The sequence below is a fragment of the Microplitis demolitor genome, chromosome 6 (genome assembly GCF_026212275.2).
Source record: "Microplitis demolitor isolate Queensland-Clemson2020A chromosome 6, iyMicDemo2.1a, whole genome shotgun sequence".
NCBI classification, from domain to species: domain Eukaryota; kingdom Metazoa; phylum Arthropoda; class Insecta; order Hymenoptera; family Braconidae; genus Microplitis; species Microplitis demolitor.
This window is the reverse complement of record NC_068550.1, coordinates 12,251,423-12,274,962: the sequence shown is the minus strand read 5'-3', so window position 1 is coordinate 12,274,962 and position 23,540 is coordinate 12,251,423. Positions and strand designations below refer to the sequence as shown.

Below are 23,540 nucleotides of genomic sequence, written 5' to 3'. Positions count from 1 at the left end.
AACGGACTGCTGTCTCAACCGGCGGAATGGGGGAAGGCCCACGTAACGATTCAAATTCCAACGTATAATCTAAATATTTAAACTTACAACTAATTAAAAATTAAATAGTTTGAATCATTACGTGACACATACAAGACCCTATTACGTTTCAAGATAAGTCAGATAGCTTTGCCGCAAAAGTCGGTGAATACTATAATTTATTATGAATCCAACTTTGAACTCGAATAACTTCCGAAAAATTAAATTTATCGATAAACGATTTGAGACTTTTTGTAGTGATCAAGTTTTAACAAAATTATGTTTTGAATTTTCCAATACACTAGTTCCCTTGTAAGTGATAAAATTCCAAACTGTAAAGAAAAGTTTTCCTATGTTATTTAAATGGGAAGATAAAAAACACTATGGGCTACTTCCGAATCGTGCGATCGTGTTTAAGACGTGAGTGTGAAGATTGGTGCCCGAGCCGAAGGCGAGGGTACCAATACACGAGCATCTTAGACTCGATTGTACTAGATAAATACATTAATTTTTGTGACAGATACTTGAAATTTACTACATTTAGTGCATATAAATGGCAGGTTATAAATTCGCGTTTGTTTATTTGGTAAGATTGTTCTGAGTATTCGTTAAAAATTAGAGAGAAGTTGGTAAATGGACGAATGAAAATGATGATCAATTTTGCCGCATGATGGCTCATTAAGTTACTTCGATATTTTTTGGTCGTTTGCTATCGCACATGTAACCAAAAAATATGTTTTGATCCAATGATGACGTCACGATTGGAACGATTAAGTATCTTTTTTACCAGCTGTATCTTATCTAATATTTATAGCTGCTGGCTATAGTTGCTAAATGTCGTAGATTTCAAGTGTCTGTCACAAAAACTTGAGTTTAAGAGCCGATCTCCTGATAGAACTGTTTTTTTTGTCATACTTCATTAATTTCTAGTGGTGCTCAAAAAAGAAAGTTTTTCGACGGACCCTAATTTTTATATTATACAATAATTCCAAGTATTAGTATTGATTATCAATTCATTTTATAATTATCTGATGTTTTTGTAAATTATAACTACAATGAAAAAACAGTTAAGTTGAATTCAGACACATATTCTTGATTCAAAAAAACTTTTTTATAACGATTTGGAAAATCACAATCATCTTGCACCAAGTAAATAATTTTCTGACTTGATATTTTTATCATAAGTGAAAATTTTTTTTCTCAAATTGACATACTTTTATGCTTAAACTGAAAATTTTTTACTCGCCTAAAGTGTTTTTAATTCTTAATATGAGAGATATTCCATTCAAGAAAGTTTTTGGTTAAAAGTAATAATGAATTGTATTTATTAATGGAACAAGTGAAAGCAGAAGATAGTAATATAACGAGTTATTTGAAAATTCAAGTTGCAGTAAGACACATGTATCTATTATATTGTCTGGAGATCGTTTGTTAATTATATATAACCACATATAATTAGATTATATGTAATAATCTGTGATATTTAGTCGGCGTTATATATAATGATGTATATATATCTGTATAATTATATAATTTTATATAAATCATATATAATTCCATCTAAATCGTATAAAATTGACTACAATTACATAATAATTTCTTTTTACTTGGGTTCTTGAAAATTCCACGATTTTTTGAAAAAATCTTTTTTTACTTATTCTCAAGTTCGTATAACTTGGGAATTAAATTCCATATACAATTTCTAGAAAGAATATTTTAAAGCTTTTCTATTATGCTTTAATTTATGACTTTGAATTTTATGATTTGACTATTTCATCCAATAATTTGATAGCATTGAAAGTATCGATGAAATCATAAAATTTGGAAACCATAGTTTTCTTTTCTCACAACTTATACATTTCCCATTATAATTCAATCTCATCAGTGGTTTTTTATTGTGAACAAGATCACCTGTAAATTCCACAGCTATTTCATATTTTCAAACTATCTCTTTGATTACTTATTATGTTTCAAACGTACTTGTACGCGATGTATTCATAATTTGTCTGATTATTCATTTTATTATGTATGTATATTTTTATTTCTCAGCACATGAGCATACACAAACATTAAGCAGATTTCAAATGTAATATCAATAACTCGTTCTATAGATATAACCACGCTTACTCAAAGCTAGTTTGTCAATCCGAGATTTTAGTAATACGTAATTTAATAAGCATTGCTCGTACATACTTATATAAATATATAAGTAAACTCGCATTAATTAAATCGTGGCTAAAGAATCTCTGATTGAAAAACTAACCTTCAACAACTGATGCAACCCTAGTAAAAATAAACAAGGGTCACCTCTGTTTTAAACTAAGAGCAAGCTAGCGAATAATTAGGGCAGTGCTGAAAATTTTCGAAAAATCTACCTTCCATTCTGGCTGCGAGATGAAATTTTTATATTTTTTTATACACTTTAATAGCAGATTCCTAACATCACAATAGTCATAGAAATTGATAAAAATTTAACATTTTATTGTTACTTTTCAGCATACAGAGGTCATGCAACACGGAAGGAAATTTATTCTCAAAAAAGTACTTGGGATGAAAATACCTATATGCTCATGCAGTATTATTGCATCAAATGGAAATCGTACAGCATTTATCAAATTCTTTTACACTATAGGGCGTTTTGTTTTCATCAACTTGGCCAATTTTCACAGCAAGTATGACTCAATAATTAATCTACATTTATTCGCTTGAAATGCTCAAATTATAAGTACTGATATATGTAAACAATAGAATGTATGAATTGGCTAGGTTCACTTATTCGACCGAAGTTATATGTACCGGTTAAATACAATTAATCAACCGTTAAATTTCAATGAAGTTGATTTAAATGTCAAGAAGAATTCATATATAGATGAGAACCCTCGTTCGGTTTACAAGCTACCATTTAATTTTTATCAAGAGTTTCTGAATTTTAATGTAACATCGAAATCAGAATCGTCGAAAAAGATTAAAAAAACAGGGTAAATAGTGATTTCCTATTCTAGTGTTATAGACGATTTTCGTTTTGACTCAGAATTTCTCGAAATTGATGTCTAAGAATTGATCTCAGGTCAATATCATCAGCTTCTGATGAAGATAATGAAGAATGGAATGCACCATTTCAGAGTGGAAATATTTACTGGGATTCATCTAGGTTTGCTAAGAAAGGTATGTTATTATTACTTTTGGTAAAACTAATCGGTTCTTATTATGAATATGATTTCGTCGTTAATAAAATTATTTTTAGATATTGGAGTGCAAACAACTAATTCACCTCATCGACCATCTCAAAATAATACTATTGATAGTTACAGCATAATTAATACACCATTCATCCGAGATCCTCGTACCTCATTCGATTTAGTACATGAAAAGAAATTGCACAGCAGTTTTACACCTCAAAAATTTGTGAATCATCATTCAACAAACAAGGTAACTTAAAGAATTAAATATTTATTATATCCAATTGAAAATGAGCCGGAAATAATAATACAATAAATGTTATTGAAATTAATAATATTTTGAACTAAAAATGTCATGAAAAGTCCTTGATCACAGTCTTGACGATCTGTAGAAATGACGGATAACCAAAATTTGAAATACTTTGGATCCTTATACAAATTCTCCTCAAATACAGAGAAACCAGTGTTGGAAACCATCGATAAAATACTTTTTATTGTCTAGTTTGAATTGATCTCTTCACCATTTTTAAAAATTTATTATCAAAATTTTTTCATTGTTGGAACTTGGCATCATTAGTAATTTCCGGGAATGTAGGTGTGCTGGACCGTCAAATGTTGTGGAATTCATCGATTCCGCCAGCACAAAATGATCGAATCACCTTGACTTGCCTGTTCTCTCCCTGAACAGAAAATACGATTCATGAAGATTAATAATGTTTTAATCGTTCTAAATTGTCACAAATCGTATTTTCTAATTAGGGCTTACCAGCCGGGATCAAAATATGAATAAGTTTACATAACAATTGAGTTAATTCAAGATTCGAACAGATTTGCATTTTGTTTACTTTTATTCTGATGAAAGTAGATCTGGTCGAATAAATAAGACCTGGGTCGATGCATAGTAAAGAATAACATGACAAATAAACCAAATAATATAATAAATAAATCAAATAAATTAAACAGAAAAAAAAAAGAAAAACAATAGTGACAAATTATGATTATCTATCACTTTCTAACATAATTTGTTTGATTTCGATGATTCGAGGGTCTGAGACTTCTTCATCCAAAATTTGTAAACTTCTCAATGTAAGAAATTCACAAAGTCATGTGAAAACCTCAACTTGATTAAATATTTGATTCTCAATTGGAAGAACTATTTTTTCTCACCATAAATTCGAATAGCTTTATATTTTTATTTAATACTTTACAGGTAGAAAAATGTTGATTAAACAACGTTTTGTTTTATAAATAACTCTTAAAAAATAGGTTAGTGAAACAAATAACTGAACAATAGAGAGCATCGTAAGATTCTAGTAACTAATTTAGTTATAGAAAAAAACGTCAGAAACTTGAATAGTAGTCACCAGTAATATTTAGCAGCTAACCTAGGTAATAAGTAAGTCACAATTATGGGTGGTTTAAAAAATTATTATGATTGCTCAATCTGTAATAAAGAATACAGTCAATACATAAAAACAAGAGTATTGTGACGTTCTTATCGATTTTATATTATTACTATTAAGGATTTGGGGTCGCCTGCGTTTTCATCTCCGGACAAAACATCTCCAGACATAATATTCCCGGACATAATATCTCCAGACAAAATATCTCCTAGACGAAATATCCCTAAGACAAAATAATTTCAGAAATAAATATCCAAGTAATGGTATGTCACGGCTTCTATATTCAAAAATCCTATTTTTTTTCTTTCGAAATAAATACACACTAAAACTTCTCGTTCGTAAACTTTTTTATGTATAACGCCAACTTACTGACGCCAGTAGTCGTACCGAACAAAAATATACATATCTGAACGTTGTTAACGCTTTACAATTAAGTCGTATTGTACAATAGATTTCTCTTTTCTTGAAATTTCATCATTTTTATTCAACGTATTTTTAAAATTTATGTATCCGTTCCCATTTAGCTATCTGATTATAGAAGCAGTTGTCTTATTGTTGATTTTTCATATTTAAACTATAGACCACCCAACTCATGTGCACTTGCATGTGATTCCTGCATGTGCATGCTCGGCGACAAAGTGGCGCCAGGTCATCAGCCTAATTAATAGTCAAAATCTATTTCCCGGGAATCATACGTATGCATAGACCTAGAACTTTCGAACGAGTCCGAGTCTTCTTGTATGGTAAACAAGTTACCACCACTTGTCATATCCATCAGTAAAATGGGAATTTTATCGATCACTAGAACTTCAGTCAAACCGAAACTGTACTGGCCAGGTTTTCTCTGTGGTTTTCCTACGCCACTGCACCTCCATTGCACAAGGGAGGTAGCAGTGCATCACCGTAATGATGTAGTACAGTACAAGCACAAGTCGGGCCACATCCGCACAAACAACCGGGTATAGGAAAAATAAGCTGAGTAAACACTTTATAGTACGTGACAGGCAATGCTTGCCTTCATACATGGTGGATTAGCAATGAACTTGAAAAAAAAAGTCGTGAATTGATATCAATCGGAAGCACCGGTAGCGTTGATTATCTTCATCTTATTTTAATCCATTCAATTTCATTCTTATTTTTATATTGAATTAATTTACGTCCACGCGCAAGCGCGCGTGTGAATTACATTATTTCCAATATGAAAACAAAATATTTCAATATAACTTCCGACAATACAGAATTATAAATATATTTCTTTGTAAACTACGTTTTTAATAAAATTGTTAGTACTCTTCCTATTTAAATACACTTGTAACAATTTCCAAGATCGAACTTTTAAAAACGCAACATATAATTGACAATGATTGAATATGTTTTTTGTAAGGTCAATTCTTATTGAATTAAATGTTTATCCTTGGGCTTTGTTAATAGTCATACAAAACGCTACTTTACCAGGGAACTGTCGTCTTTTGAATGTAAAGGGATATACATTTTCACAATATAAAGTTAAACGATTAATAAAAACAATCTCACCAGTTTTGTCATTGGTTAATATTTTACATCATAACACGTTAACTCCTAAATCTAAAATAATTAATTTTGTGCTATTGTATAGTCCCTCACTTAGATTAAGATTTCTAATCAACATCACAATCGGAAACTTCCTTAAGCGAAGTACATACGGAGGGAAATGTGATGGGTTCAAAGTATTCAAATATTCTGGTAATATAGATTCATCATCAGCACTGTTGTCACAGTTTTCTGTACTGTCAACAGCTAAATAAAGCTTTACTTAAGCCAATCGTCTAAAAGTTCAATAACTTATTTATTGATTTCGTCAACATCTACATTTTGAGCAGATAGAATGACGATTTTCGTAAGTTCATCATAACGTTTGCCTCTGATAATTCTACCATATAAATTTTCAACAATGTCATTTTCTCTCAAAGTCGAGCATGTGTCTGGAAGTTGTATTTCATCATCCACATTGTTTAAGGTCCCATCACCAACATTTAGCAAGAACTGAACGAATTCGACTTCTTTGGGTAGTGTTCTCATATTTTGTGTTACGTTCCCGTAATATTTTATTGATTAAATTGAATTAATTATTTTTAATTAAATAATTTTATACAATGGAACGGAAATCGGTTATGATAAGAGAGTCACCGTGGCTCGCGGGTAGTCAAAACAGATGACGATGCATGAGACCCGGGCTACGACGATTCTCTCACAGGGAACCTGAGATGCAGCGTCAACATTTTGTCAACTCTGTTGGCTTTATTATATTTTTATAATGACGAAATAGTCAGTCCTTCGAGAGAGCTCATGGAGCTCGAACCTCTGTTCTCTAACCTTAATAAATTACAATTAATCTTAAATTAATCCAACCTTATTTTGGGCTGCCATTAGGCAGCCCAATACCCTACGACTCCATGGTTATTTTGGGCGCTGCTAACGGCAGCCCAATAATCCAAAAATCATCAATTAAATATTGGGCGCTGATACCGGCTGCCCAATAATTTATCCAGTCCTGGACACTGCCACCGGCTGTCCAGAATTCCTCAAATCCTGCATCCTCATAAATAATATGGAGACCAGATCGCGAACATATTTTAAAATCGCGAAAATCAAATAAAATTAATAATTAATAAAATAATCGACGACCACGGCCCACCAGGGGTCTATAGACACTCTAACGAGGCCAAACCTGGATAAAATTAAATAACTAAAAATTATTTTGATTTTTAATTAATTTTGGGTAATTTCCCAAAACGTAACATTTGTATCAATGAAAATTTATGAAAATGCGTCCATAATACGCTAAATTTAATAGACAAATTAACTGTTTCATTTCGGGTAGCATGAGGTTGTACTGGAAGTAATTGACAAGAATCACCGCCTAAAATCATCAATTTACCGCCGAAAGGAACTAAATTATCCATTACGTGTCGTAAAGTCCGATCAATTACTTCTAACGCGTATCTCGGTGACATCGGAACTTCATCCCAAATGAATACATCAACTTCCTATAGATATACGCCTTGCTTTGTATTAGGTTTGATATTCGATGATGAATCCGAGAACATGGGGACAGGTAAACTAAACGTTTTATGTGCAGTCTTTCATTAGGTAATAAAGTTGCTGCAATGCCTGTATAAGCCATCGTACATATGTTTTTTTTTTATTTTAAACAGTTGATATCATGTTGTGTAAATGAACGTTTTACCAGAACCACCGGGTCCATCGATGTAAACACAGTTAGAATCATTGTAATCACCATTCTCCACAGAATTGAAAATAAAATTTACAACCTCCCTTCCATTCACGTTTAATTTTTCATGATTCGATAGTGATTCTTCTTGTGTAGAAATTTATGTTGATCTGTCATCAAATATGTCTCCGATTTCAGTGATTTGTGGCATATTAGGATAGGCTGAAAGACTAAAACCTTCTTGATGCAACATAGAATTAATATAAACATAAGCTTTTTTTTTATCTTTCTTCCAATCCAATACATTCGACCGATGACGTTGAATTGTTTTTTACGTAGCTGCCAACATGACATGGTAGTTTAATTATGTTTCTTAAATACATAGTGTTAAGGAATATCATTATAAAGGTGCTGCCGAGTTGATGGATCGCATTCATTTGAAGCGAAATAATCAATTAACATTGATTGCTTTTGTTAAGCGTCTCTGAGTTCATTTTCGTTGCAATCATCATTAATAGTAATGTTCTGTTGATTAGGTAAGTGTAGAGGTAAGCGGATAATTGAAGAGCTTTTACTTTGCAGAAACGTAGATAAAATATGCCAAGCAGCTCCAACGAGGCCAGCATAACGTGCGTCAACATAATTACTCACTTCATCATGATTAATTGTATTAGCATGATGATCACGAGATGATTGATCATCGTTATTATCTGTTGCTGTGACAATGTTTGGTATCCTTCCATTGATTATTACTCCTGCTTTATCGTGACCTTTATAAACGTATTTATACAGTTATTTTACAGCCTTTACTTATGACACTATTTCCACATTGATATGACAGTTGAATGTTTCTGAGAGAGTTGGGTCGTACGGTACAACATGGCGATTATTAAAAATTTGATCGTTTCGTGAAAATGTTATTCCTTTATCTTTACGACGATAATAAGGATATACATTATCATCCATAGTTGTTTCATTTCGAAATTCTTTAGGGAAGTTTTTTGAACATTTCTCATTTACAATACACCAATCTCCACACGGACCATGAAGCAGACTTTTTGTAACAATATTATAAACTGTAGGTTTTTTAGTTTTATTAGGTATGACGGCTGATACAAATTGTTCAACTTTATCGGTAGTTTTTATTTTGAAGTCATGTTTTAATGTTATCAACATGTGTAGATGGGGTAATGTGCGCTTTTGGAATTCAATAACCCAATTAAAAGCAATCACTTCACCAAAAACGTTGTCTTTTATTATCATTTTAATTAAAGCATCTTTTTTTGTATTAAATACGCATGCTACTAAATCAGGCCAGTCTGAATCTGTTTGGTGTCGTAATAGATTTTCTGTTATCTTACGCCACATTGGGTTACAAGTCACTGTAACAAATAAGTCTGGTTCACCAAATGTTCGTACTATCGACATTGCATTTTAATAATGTTGCAACATATTACGAGGTAAACCGTTAAATGTAGATGGCAAAATAACTATTTTGCCAATGTTACAATCTGTTTCACTGTTATTAACGCTCGATTGCAAATGATTTAGTAAGCCTTGACATGACTCCGCACGTAATTTTTTTTGATTATATTTACAATAGTCTAATCTATATTTTTCAATTTTGACATAGCTATCTACAATTTATTGTTGAGATAAACGACGTCTCATCAGAAAGTCATTGTATTCGTGTCGAATAGCCAATCTGTATTTATAATAATCAGCACGAGTTACCCTTCGATCAGTTTTATTGACACAAGGTAGAAATCGATGCCATCCTTGATTGCCATGAGAAAAAAATAAAGGGTAAACCCACGGTTCGACATTACGATCCATCGTACTTATACGTTGAAATGCCTTTGTTTGTTTGTTTTGTACTGTTACATAAGATTCATGTATTTCACCGTCAGCAGTCATTGAAAAAACTGCAGTTACTTCATTTGCTCTTTGGAAATTATACCATCGTGCATCCATACCGGGTTTTAATGTAAATGCTAAATATAATTCAGGCTTGACAATATTACCAGATGTATCGATTGTTGATTGTTTAATAAATCTTTTATCATTTCATAAGTTTGTGCAAAAGCATTATGCTGCCGTAATACATTATCAATCGTTTCCAAGAGCACTACGTCACAAGTGACATTTTTTTTAGAACGGAACTCTAATACTTCAGTAGAGTCAACAATAAAGAGTTGACCGTAACTTGGTGATTCATTTGATGAAAGGTATAATGCGGGATTGTAACGGGGTAAATTCGAATTTACCGCGTTACACTTAAGTCCAAAATAAAATCTATTATGTGTACTGTCGGTCATGTGACATTACCACCCAGGGTATTCCGGGTAGTAGCGACTAGTCGTCCGGAAGTGGAAATTTCAATTGCTCGACCGTCAACCCTACTTAGACTTAAGTAGGAGAGAAAAGACAACCGTAGTCAAGAAGTGGGCGAGCAATTATAAACTGGGACCGAAACGAGAATCGGGCATTAGTGACCGGAACGACCAGACCGAACGGACCTAGTCCAGTCGAGAAAGTTCAACAGCTGAGGAGACGCTACGATAAAACTCCATTATAACCTCCGATATTTAGACGCTGCGAGTTTATATTAGGTAAAATTATTCAATTGAGAGCTTGTGTTTTACTGTGGAACCGAGCGATAAATTATTCATATCTTTTGTCAGATACCAGGCGGTTAGCCGGTATCTCTTCTGAATATTACTGATTGCATCTGATTAAGCAGGTTGAAGGAGAGAACCGGTAGAGGAAAGTTTAGAGATAAAAGAGAGAGACAAGGGACAAATACTGGAACGAGACGGAAAATTGACAATTACCAGACCAGACCAGTACGAGACCAAGACAAACACAACGACGAGAAAGGAACCAAAAAGTTAATTTTTTGTAAAGGTATTTATTTAAGATTTTTCCAGGCAGGAAGCCGGGAAATTTTAATTAATACATCGTCGTACGTCTGGTAGCGTCGCGTCTTAGCGTTCGAAAATTTATTACTCATAATTCAAATAATTGAATTCATAAAGCGAAAATTAATAATTTAAACCCGGAATTAAACTATATAAAATAATTAAATAATTAACTCCAGACAGGTAGCCGGAGCGATTACATAGTCAAATATTTCCAGGCAGGTAGCCAGAAATATTCTAGGTTTCCAGGTGGGTCGGGTAACTCACACACCGGAAACTGTCGAATCTAGTCATAGTCGCTAAATAAATAAAATTAAATAAAATGAATAAGGAATTGTCTCTGGAAAAATTATAAAAGGGTCCGTGGTCAAAGTCGCCGATAAAAATTAATTAGGAAAAATTAAGTTAATTAATGAAATTATAATTAATTAAATAGAGGAAATAAGTAAAGAAAAGGGATTAATAAAAATAAGAATAGTTATTGTAAGGAACAAGTACCTGAAAAGGAGCACGGGATAAAAGCTGATAAAAAAATGGCGGAACTTGAGTTAAAATGAAGTGGTAACGTCGCGGTGAATTCACTGAGGAAAATCGTTGTGTTATTGAAGTTAAAAGTTATTGGTGATAAAAGTAATAAAAGAAATAATAATCATTAAAAGTAAAGGAAAAATCAATTAATAAATTAATTAATAATTATATAATTTTATAAATTAATTAATTTATTTATCGCGGGAAAAGTAATTTAAACTCAGTGTGTGTAAATAACGTTAAAATCATTGAGTGAGTGTGTGAGTGAAATAGATAAGGATTTTTATGGAAAATTTAGTAATTAAGTATCTCGAAGATTAAGCGATTTTTAAAATTATTGTGCATGTGAGTGTGTGGAAATGCTAAAGGTAGTTGGCCAATTTTAATAAAGTAATTATTGCGGGTCAATTAATTAAATTAGATTTAAGTGAAATATTGCAGGTTAATAAAAATAAGGTTTAATAAAGTTATAAGGTTATAAGGTTTTAACAAAGGTATAATGTTATAAGGTTTCAATAAAGGTATAATGTTATAAGGTTTATAAAAGGTTATAAGTGAATAAGGTTTATAAAGGTCAAAAAAGGTTAAAAAGGTTATTGAATAAATAAAAAGGTTTAAATTGTTAATCGGAGAAGTAAATTATTTATAAGTTATCCTTCCTCATCCTTCTCTTACAATTAAATAAATTACACCGACCCTGACGATTTAAGATCCGGTTCTGGGAGGCCGTTATCACTTCCAGTGGCGCCCTTAAGAAGGTAAATTAAGGACGACCAGAGTAACAGCATATCCCTGTTATAAGATTCATTTGATAGTATATTTGGCCTTGTATTTTAAAGCAATATGGGCCCCCGCCTTGTGAATTAAAATTAATCAGATTAACATTGAATGAAGCAAAAGAGAATGTACTATTAAAATTACGAATACGTTCGAAAAATTGTTTGGATTTTTCATGAGTTCCTTCAAATAAAGATCTTAAAATTGATGGAGGCTCTGGCATAGGATCTAGATTTACTTTACCGTAGTGACAACAGTCATTGAAGGAATTGACTTTATTTTCAGGTATTTCAGCAACGAAATGTTTTGCATTACAATAACGACAATTTACATTCATTTAACCTGTATAATGTTCACGAATTGAATTTGGCAAATCGGTTATAATCTGAATTGTTTTGTTTAAATGATAAATTTGAGATTCATTGTAGACGATTATTGTTGAATTATTGGAAGGTTCAATGACTGTTGAGGTAGAAACTCTTCGTGAAGAGGAATCCTGAAATAAATATCTGCTTGACAAAAACATATCGTACGATGTAGAAGGTATTTCGCTTATACTAAGTACGGTATCTTGAGATGACAAATCCCGTAATGCACCCACGCTAGCTGTAGTTGAAGTATTAATATTCGGGAATTTATCTGTCACGTTTTGAGAGCATGCATCATTATTTGTAGTAACATGGCACATAAATGTATTGTCAGTCGAAAGATTACTTAACGTATCATTTCTTTCGTTGTGCTTCGACGATTACGTTGCTGTTCATTTTTTTTGTTCACTTCATTCATTGCTTTTCTAACTTCGTTCATTTGCATTTTTAATTTCTTCTTCTTCAGCAAGCAATCGTACAATTTTTCTACGCTTTATTTTTACCATAAAACTAATTGAGTGAAATAAAATAAATACAGTTGAATTTTAAAAGAAAATATTTTATTGAAAGATCATCAATATAAACAAATATAAATTTAAGATTAACAGTTTTTTCGAAAAAAAAATTTTTGTTTATTAATTTATATATTAAAATAAAGTAAACAATAATTGGTTAATAATTAGCTACAGTAATATTCATATTATAATTCTTGTATGAAATGAATTTGTAATCTATTAATCGCCAACAAGAGTTGAACAAATTTTAAGTATAACTGATTTAAATAACTTGAAGTTTTGGGTGTATGATTGTTTTTTAATCGATTTAAAAACTTATGTATATTTTCTATTGTTAAAGCTTTATATTTTCGTTGTGTTCATTATCGTTTTTTATCAATTGAGGTTCATGTTCATGTTTTAGTTTTTTTTAAGTATTGGTCTGAATATTATTTGGTTTTTAATTTATTATGCATGTTCTTATTAGTCTTTGTTTTGGATTCTGTTCTTATCGATCGTGCCTGAGTCTAAATCTTACGACCCTTATCTGTTTTCTATTATCTCCTCTTTTTGTATTCTTTATGGAACACGGTGATGACGTAGTCCAAGTTTAATACTTCATGAGACACACTTAAGACAGAAAAAGAATGGTAAGTTTGGTTAATCAGGCTTCGGAGAAATGACATTGTAAAAAGCAAGCCTGTAAGATCGGACAATAGTAAGCTAGTTCAAAAACGGTTTTATTTTATTGATGATTTTAATATTATATTTTTTACGTTCTTTAATGATGTGAAATTATCTTTTAACTTTCGAGGACTAATGTTGTATGGAATTCAAGAATTTTGTAGTTAGATTAAATACGTTATATTTTGAAGATAGGTAAATCTTATTGTAACAATTAAACGGAAATATTAGTTTCTATTATTCATGGTTGTAACCGCAGCAAACTTTTTGAGCACACCTTAATTTTTTTTTATCACTTCTATTTTTTTCCTGTTGAGTGTTGACGTCAACAGTAATGTAAAAATACCAAAAAAAAAAAAATCGGTCTATCAGTTGACCCTGCGGGCCAGCCCGAAAACTTCCCGCTGCTTTCGAGTTCCTTGAGCTCGAAATCATAGTTGAGGACAGCTCTTCGAGTTCGAAAATACTTTTGTATACCTTTGTTTTCGAAATATAACGTTTTTTACTATTTTTTCTGCAATGATAACTCTTGAACGAATTCACCGATTGAGACGGTTGAGGTGACATTCGACGCGGCTTACAAAGTTTTAGAGCTGATTAGATTTTAGAATCAACCTATCCAGCGAATTGAAAGTTATTCAAGAAAAACATTTTTGAAAAAATTTTATTTTTGAAATATCTCCGAACGTACCTTACCGATTAAGCTTAAATTTTCAGAGCTTATAGTATTTAACAAGCCGCGTTGAATGGCACCTCGACAATCAAAATCGGTTTATCCGTTCAAGAGTTACAGAATATATACATACGTACGTACATACACTCGGATATCGTCGTGAATTTAGTCAGGATAGCTATCTAGGACCTGAAAACGTCGACATCCGTTGGAATTTTGATTTTAGCAAATCGGGGTGAAAATAACTTCCCGAAAATTTTGAAAACCATCAATTTTCTTAGCGGGAAGTTGAAAAAATATTTTCACTGAAAAAATAATCATGAACATGCAATAGAGGCCATTAATAAAATTAAAATTGAGGAATTCAACGTATCCAGGCTAATTTTTTCGGATTTTGTGTTATTTAAAATAATATTTCGGTTAAATAAAGCAAACTGCCAATAAAATACCGTCAAGAAATGTCTTGTTAATTAAACGGATAAAATTTTTTATTAATACCTTCACTAAAAATATGTACTTCGAAAATTAATAAAACAACGTCGACTATTCTAATTCTAACATGGAAGTTAAAGAAGTACAGTTTTGGAATTTTTCAATTACTTGCTTATATATAAAGTCAAATTGATTTTTTTTTAATATATATAAAAAAAACTGTTCAAGTACTCATGATATTTAAATATCGCACACGCTGGTCACACGTCTCATAGCATGCATACTATTATGGTTATTTTGTTTATGTGTAAGATTTTGTTTTAATTATTGCGTTACTTCTACTTAATTGTTTTTATAAGTATAAATTGTGTTGTAATCAAGGAAATTCACTGACTAAGATACGCACATAAGTAGATTTTTATAATGCTGGGAAAATAATTATGCATTTCATTTATATGCTTATAATTATTATGGTTGGTTGACGCCTGCGCGTCAACGCAACAGTTGGCATCAGTAAATTTATTTATTATAAATAAATTTAATAGTGTTGGGAATAAATCATTGATTGATTTGGCTTTAAATTATACTAACAATTAATTATAAGAGATACAGTTGGCCATTTAACGTCGAGAATGGGCTAAATTACACGGGCCAATTCATGTCTTTTGTTGTCGATACTGGTCAAAAGTAACATGCGACAGGTATAAATCTCCATTGGTTGAAGTAAGATAGAAGTATAAAATGGCGCCAGCCGAGGTGCTGGCATGAAATTCACGTGCTGCCATGGTCAGGCGTAGGATAAACATTGTACGAGCAGGGTGTATGCCTGTTGCTATAGCTAAGTGATTTTTTCGAGACGCCATTTGCTTTTGTTCGCAAATATTTTGAATTATTCATTGTCATTTGGTTTTGATAATATTTTTGGCATAATTATTCGTTGAATAGTGTATCTCGACCAATAGAGCCTGGACGCCGTCTGTATTAAAACGACGAGTGTAAGTACCTTTGAGTTATTTCATTGGCGTGTGATTTCGCTTTCATGCGTTCGTGGCCATTTGTTGTCTCATGAAAGTAAAAGAAATCGTAAATCTCGAGTATTAATAATTTTCATAAGTGTTTGATGAAATGAGTAAATATTAAACCCAGTGGATTTTGAGTCAATGAATTACATTAGTTAATGTTATTGTATTGATACCAAATATTACTTGTGATAAATATTTGGTTATTGTTCTTCATTATTTAAATTAAATATTGAAATAATATTTGAATATTATTTCCAAAACTCTAACTAATTATATGCGACAAGTATTCAACTAGGGTTTCAGTATTTACTTATGACTTAGTGAATTATTTGTTGGTGATGATTATTATATGCGATAATAATTATTAGTAATTATAACGGTGGGTCCTGGCTATTGCGTATCCAATAACCACGAACTACAGTTGATGAATTTCCCCGAATAAATTAATTTACCTAATAATAAATTATTAAATATAATTATAAATTGAAGATTATTTTATTGCTGGTTCGGAGCACGGGATAATGATCTCAGGATGTAGGTGAACTAGTTCTGAACGGACACGCGGTTGAAATATAACTTAGTCTAAGTGACGCTGGTGATAAGAAAATTTGATCAAAAAGACTTGTCACGGCTGCTACATACAAAAATTTTTTAATTTTTTTTCCTCTCTTCCAAAACAAGTACACACTAAAACCTCCTGTATGTAAACCTTTTTATGTATAACGCCGACTTACTGACACCAGAAGTCGTACCGGACAAATATACCTACCTGAGCGTTGTCAACGCTTTACAATTAAGTTGTATTATACTAATGGACCACGCGTATTATATATTTCTCTTTCTGGAAATTTCATCATTTTTACTTAACGTACTTTTAAAATTTATGTATCCGTTCCCGTTTAACTAATCTAAGCATAGAAGCGGTAGTCTTCTTTGATTTTTCATCTTAAAATTATAGACCATCAAACTCATGCGCACCTGCATGTGATTCTTGGAAATTAGAGAAAGCTAATGGAAACCTCCAAGTTTATGGTTTCCTACACGGGCATGCTCGGCGACAGAGTGGCGCCAGGTCATCAGCTTACTTAATAGTCAAAATCTGTTTCCCAGGGATCACACGTGTGTATGGGCCTAGAACTTTCGGGCGAGTCCGCGTCCTCTCATATAGGAAACTGGTTACCACCACTTTTGATATGTGAAGATCATATAAAAAGACCATGGACTTTAGCTCATCAGTTCTTTTGGGAATTAAACTCTGAACCTTACCGAACTCCGGACACTTGACGGTGTTCGTGGCTAGAGGATTGGTATCCCGATTGAGCATTCGGTCACGTGAGCCCAGATCATTGATCGTCGTAAGCACTCGTATAATCGGTATATTATTTTCTACTAGTTTCAGAAGCATAATCAACGCGATATTAGCGTATAGCATCCGATCACGTGAGCCGAGATCGTACGATTGGTCCTTGGTCGTTGTAAGTCGTGAACTAATATCTACCGTTTAGCACCGTTACAGCATTGATTATCTTCATCTTATTTTTAATCCATTTAATTTCATTCATTTTTATTATTTTTATATTGAAATATACCATGAGAAACGTGAAAAATCAAAGAATATTTTACCGCGATAAATGCGAAGATTTTTGAATAATATTTTGCCGCGAAAAAGCGAAGAATTTATAAATTTATATTTTATATTACCGCGAAGACGCGAAGAATTTGAATACATTGAAATTATTTTACCCCGAGAAGCGCGAAGACCATCATTTTAATTTAACCTACAGAGATTTAAAATGCATAAACATTGAAATTCATACAACAAAGTATACTAAATAAATAAATAATTTGATAAATTAGAATCAGATTAATTAACCGCGAGAACGCGTTGTGAATAAGTGTCCTGTGTAACTGCTGACAGTCCCGACACCTCACCAAAACCTTTTTAGGTAAGTTTTTAAACATTGTAACCATTGTTTAGTATTTTTATTTTTATATACTCCGAAATATTTGTAACCCATATGCATGAAACATTTATTTTTATATTTACTACTCTAAATATTGCCATTTGTGACCCCTTTCGTATTTTGAGAATATTGAGTCATTTAATAAATAAATACTCGTTAACATAAAACATTTGAAAACATTATTTAACAGACAATTTTACTTTAACAATGAGATACTAGCTTCACGAGGCTTTTCGGCAACTCACCTTCCTTTATCCCTTATTTTTACACCTGTCTAGCCGCTCAGACCAATAGTTCACAGTAGGGGGCATACAATCTTACGTTTACCGCTCGACGTTTGATTGTGAAATTAGATCATTCACATACTAAATTGGAAATCGTTTTGGGTTTTATCAATATTGTCTTCAACAATATTGTGTGGGCGCGAATTAAATATAAAATAGAATAAACTGAGCATTCGGTCACGTGAGCCCAGGTCATAGGATCGGTCCTTGATCAATGTAAGTACCCCTTTTATTCAATACATTTTATACGAATATCGTACCTACGCCCATCACGATCTGCAATCGTGACAGACTCAATTATATATTATGAATTTTATTTAACCAAATCCCAAATTTTATTTAAAGCCGTAAGATGGACGGTGGAGTCTAAAGGTTCACCTAAAGTTTACAAGTCCAGTGATATTCATGCTTGTAAACTTTGCTACTTGAAATTGGTTATTTGTCAGTTTTCTGGCATCTCGCCTATAAGTGTCTGGGAAGTGTCTTTCAGAACACTTTTCGATGTACTTTCGGATACTTTCGGATGCTTTCGGATACTTTCGGATGCTTTCGGATACATTCGGATACTTTCGGCTACTTTCGGAACACTTTCGAGTACATTCGAACAGATAGATACCTGTCAAAAACTTGTCAAAAACACAAATTTCACATGATAAAAAAATTTCAAAAAATAATAATATAATTTTAAATAATAATAAAATCAAAACGCACGTTTACATAATCAGTGATTTTTTTCAAGTAAATAATAATTAATTAATAACAGGTGAAGTTGTTGAGGCAGGAATTCTGCGCAACTTACTTATTTATGATACAGTTATTAATGATTGTCATGTTTTATTTGAAGTATTATTTATGTAATTATTAATGTTAGTTATTATTATTAAAATTATTATTTCTCTGCGATTATTTTTTTGCGAATATTGACTGGAATTCACCAGTGGTTTAAGTTGAAGAGAACTATTTTTTTAAAGTATTTAAAAATTATTTTGCGATTATATCATTATTATTTTTGAAATATCACGTGCGAATGATTTGATAAGTTACAAGTAGTAAAATATTATTTGCTATTATTATCAGTTACCAATTTTTTTTTTTTTTTTTTTTTTTGAATATCACGTGCCAGTGATTTCATTATTTACATGCAGTGACTTATTTCTTTGCGTTTACTATGTTAATTATTTATACGTTATTATTATTTTATGATTTGTATACGCATACACGTAGTGTTTTGTAAGTGAATTATTATAATTATTATTGTCTATTTTGATATGCGATACAACTGATTATCTGAATTTTATAATTTAAAATATAATTGAAAGCAAATGGTCATCAACCCGGTATTTAATTACATTCTATTTATTTAAAATATTGCTATCTTTTTCTTGCTTTCCTTTTCCTAAAATCTGAAACTGCTCTTCTGTCATTTATTTATATTTCCATTCCATTTTCTAATTTTATTTTTACTTGAATTTAAATTGTTCGTGAAGGTACACGAACTGGCGCCCAACTAGGTTGTCTAACCTAGCCTGAGCAGAGCTGAGTGTCCAGTGGAGATTCGAAATATCTCCAAGCGGGAAGTTTATTTTCGATATTATTTTTATTTTCTGTTTTTTCCATCGGAGGGCCATAACGGTTATTTGACACCAACCACACTCCACCGTGGGTCGTATGAAATAGAAGAGAACGTTATAAAGTACATATGTATAATAGGACCGATGCCAGATTAAAACATTTGGTTGTGATAGATTTTTGGGAGTAGAATGCATTTGATCTTTTCGAGTTCAAAGTGTACAATATATACAAATAGATAGAGGTTTTTGTCATCGTAATACATTAGATAATATTTTTGTTAAGCCAAGTTTATTCGGCTCTATACTTTGCATATAATGTAATTTCATCACCAAAGCATTTATTTTCTTTCTATAACTACATTATTAAATTATCAATTAATGGTTCTTACCCGTAGAATATTTTTGGTGAATTTCCTATTTGATCAGTCGGTTCCAAAAATAACTTGTAATTTTTTACAAGCTATTGTCATGATTTGAAATGTAAGAAATTTATTACAATGAGGATGCAGCTACCGACAGATGTTAATTACCAAACATGTTTAATTTTTATCAATAGATCTGAAAAAAAAATTTTAGCAATTAAATTCAAAAATAAAGCAATCAAACAAAATAACTCAAGTAATCGGTTTAACTTTGGCTCTGTTCCTATAGCTAATGCTTTGATTCAACTAAACTTTTTTTTAATTCCACGAGATGTCAAGATCAACTTAAACTAATTTGTAGTTTATAATTACGTAATTACCTTGATTAAACAAAACGATTTATTCAATAATGAAAGTATATATATATAGTGTTAAAACTGAAACGTTTTGAAATCTTTGAATCATTTTGAATCTTTTTTTCAATCTGGATCTTACTAAAATAATCAATATTTGATTCTTTTAATTGCTATATAATTTTATCGGTAATTTATCAAATTTTTAGCAGTTCAACTGACTCACGCTCGGGTAATAAAGTTAAATATAATCACGTGTATTTACTGATAATTACATACAATTATATCTAATTTATATATGATTAGATATAAGAAATAATTACATTCAATTTTATAGACTCATTTCGGATCATTTTCTATACATGTTATTAAATCTAATTACATATGTTTATGATATTTGAACTAACTTACTTCTATTTTGTTTTTAATTTAATCATTGCTTATCATTTAGAAAGTTATGATCATAACTAAATTATATTTTTGGCATCAAAACAATAATATTAATAATAGAAGAAAAAACATTTATCATACATAGAATATAACAATTGAGGGGTTAACTTTAATAGCGATCTCATAGAATGATAATTAATGGGTGATTTATGAAAATCTTATGTTAGTATTTAAATGTTGATTTTTGAGATTAAGATTAATAATTTGAGTAATTATACTTACGGATTATTTGTGAGATCTTAACATTCAATATCATTCGATTTCACTTGTATGTACAGTTATATATCACATCGTAGTGAAAAGATGAAGTACATTAAGAAGCAAAACAATAACAATTTCGCCGATATTTGTTGGCTATTTAATGATTATGTTGATAAGTACTAATAACTGTCAGTATTTAATAATTATGATGACAATTACTCATTTAATATAAATTAAAAAATCGAAAATTATATTACACACCACAATTGAGGATGTAAATAATAATAACAATGCTTGAAAATCGTTTGCGAAAAATATTTTATCTAATTAAGTCAAAACTAGCGTCTATCATAGGCTGAAATATTACTATAATGGCAACTTTAGCTGCAAATCAGCAGAAAGATACGGCCGAAATTTCACAAGAAGTTGACTGATGCGTTTTTTGCTGATGCGTAGTAGATGACGTCATCCGACAAGTCTGAACCAGTTTTTCTGTATTTGTGACGCCATCAGACAAACCTGAACTTGTTTTCGACCTAGAGTGAGGATACTGAGCTGATCACTGAGCTCAAGAACTCGCAGTAGTCAGTCTACATCGAGAAACGTTTTAGTTAACAGCCTGTACTAATGGATAAGTTTAGTGAAAGTGAAAGAATTTTTATCTTCCATAACCGGTTATACACTGATGCCTTCTGAGGAAATTGGTAAATTTGTTAACGATATAATTGCTATTGCAAAAAATATTAAAATTATTCAAAGTGTGCGAGATGTATCGTGTCCAGGCTGTGCTAAAAAAAGAAAGTTAGCAAAGAATCTGTTTAAAATTAGTGAAAAAACGGAAAAACTGCAATTACGTATACTTTGGAAACCATAAAAATGCACGGAGAAAACGAGTCTCGAAAATATAGTAATAATTACAATATTTTAGTAGAATTTACTAACAGAAATGAATAAATACATTTCATTTTGTAATTATTCCAAAACGTTTAGTAAAATTTACAGTTCAGTAATTATCACAATATGCAGATTTTAAAAATTCCTATACGTAATAGATTTTTGACTATCATGATTGAATTTTTATTAAACAGAGTTGTAAATTTTACTACATTAATTTTTAATAAATACAATACAACGGAAAGTATATTTTACAAAGCAATATAGTAAATATAACATTTCTGAGATTTGATAAATTATTGAACGGAATATAAATTTTGCTATTCATGAAATAAAATTTACTACGTGTATTATGAATTTTATTATGCGCATAAGAAATACTACTACATAGTATACAAAAATTACTAAACGTTTAGTAATTTTGTACTATGTTAAAACCATATCGTTGTAACCCGGCGTGCGCTCCACTCAGTTCTGCCCAAACGGCTTTGGAATAATGTGTACTGTTAGCCTGTCTTCAGGAAGCATAACCTATAAAATTGTATAGTGATTATTTGAGTGAAGGTGAAATATATATGCATGTGCTTGTGATTATTATAAGTTATTATTATTTACTTTTTAATATTTATTATATTATTATATATAATCATGATTAATGTCTTTTCCTACAAATACACAACATATTGTACTATGACAATAACTTTTTAAATTAAATGTTTTGTTATAACAATAATAGCAAATTGAATTATTTATTTATCCTTTATGGACTCACTGAATTTTTTATGATAAATAATTTTTAAATTAGATAAATAGTTATAAATCTAGTTAACACTAAATTGTCAACTAGTGTACAGTCAACTATGCTCGAATCAATGATTTCAAATTAATTAATTATACTTTAAAAATGTAATTGTTTATAAATCTTTATAATAGTCACATATATATATATATATTTGTTCATAAGTATGAAAAGATTCATGTATTAAGATAAAAAAATGCATTATGCATATATTAATAATTCGTATAAATATATTATTTTTTACAATCAGTTAATTTTAATTCTTACTTTTCAAATTACGGAAGCTTATTGTAATTATTAATTGCAATTATTCCTAAGCAGGTTTTGTACTATTCCATATTTGCGATGTATATTTTACTAAGAAGTATAGTAAATATTCCAATATTCGTACTTTAAAAATTACTAAACGATTTACAATTATTCCTAAGCAGGTTTTGTACTATTCCATATTTGGGATGTATATTTTATTAAACAGTATAGTAAATATTCCAATATTCGTACTTTCAAAATTACTAAACGACTTACAATTATTACTAAAGAGGTTTTATACTATTTCATATTTGAGATGTATATTTTACTAAGCAGTATAGAAAATATTCCTTTATCCGTATTGTAAAAATTACTAACCACGATAAGTAAAATATACTAATGTGATTAATAATATTTCTTATATTTTCAATAGCGGTTCAACATTACAATCTAAATATAGTAATTTTTACCCATATTTTTTAGTAAAAATTACTATATTTTTTTTTCCGTGTGGCTCCTCAAGGTTCAAAGTATATAAAAATTTTTATTTTTTAATAACTTAGCTATGAATATTTACTGAACTATTAACTTTTTTATAGACTTCACGTATGTGCGAATGAGTGTAACCATGAGGCCCAAATCGAGTTCGAAGACATAAGCGACGAAAGTGATATTTTCGAGGACGACGCAATTCCAAACTCTT

At 30.8% G+C, this 23,540-nt stretch overlaps 1 protein-coding gene and 1 long non-coding RNA gene across 2 annotated transcripts in view; both read right to left on the bottom strand.

The window, feature by feature from the left end:
- The window catches only part of LOC103574198 (putative cyclin-dependent serine/threonine-protein kinase DDB_G0272797/DDB_G0274007), a 51,092-nt gene extending 30,580 nt beyond the window's left edge, over nucleotides 1-20,512 (bottom strand). The window contains exons 1-2 of the long non-coding RNA XR_008403895.1: nucleotides 20,272-20,512; nucleotides 19,919-20,087 (exon numbers count right to left, since the gene is read on the bottom strand). This is a non-coding gene — a long non-coding RNA (putative cyclin-dependent serine/threonine-protein kinase DDB_G0272797/DDB_G0274007). The remainder of the gene's footprint in view (nucleotides 1-19,918; nucleotides 20,088-20,271) is intronic.
- On the bottom strand, nucleotides 8,622-9,239 carry LOC128668015 (uncharacterized). Its single transcript, XM_053740163.1, has one exon. It carries the CDS (start codon nucleotides 9,237-9,239, stop codon nucleotides 8,622-8,624), a length of 618 nt encoding a protein of 205 aa, XP_053596138.1.
- Nucleotides 20,513-23,540: the final 3,028 nt, after the last annotated feature.

What these genes read in the sequence shown, in the direction of transcription:
- LOC128668015 (XM_053740163.1), bottom strand. Translation starts at nt 9,239, where the DNA reads ATGTCGATAGTACGAACATTTGGTGAACCAGACTTATTTGTTACAGTG.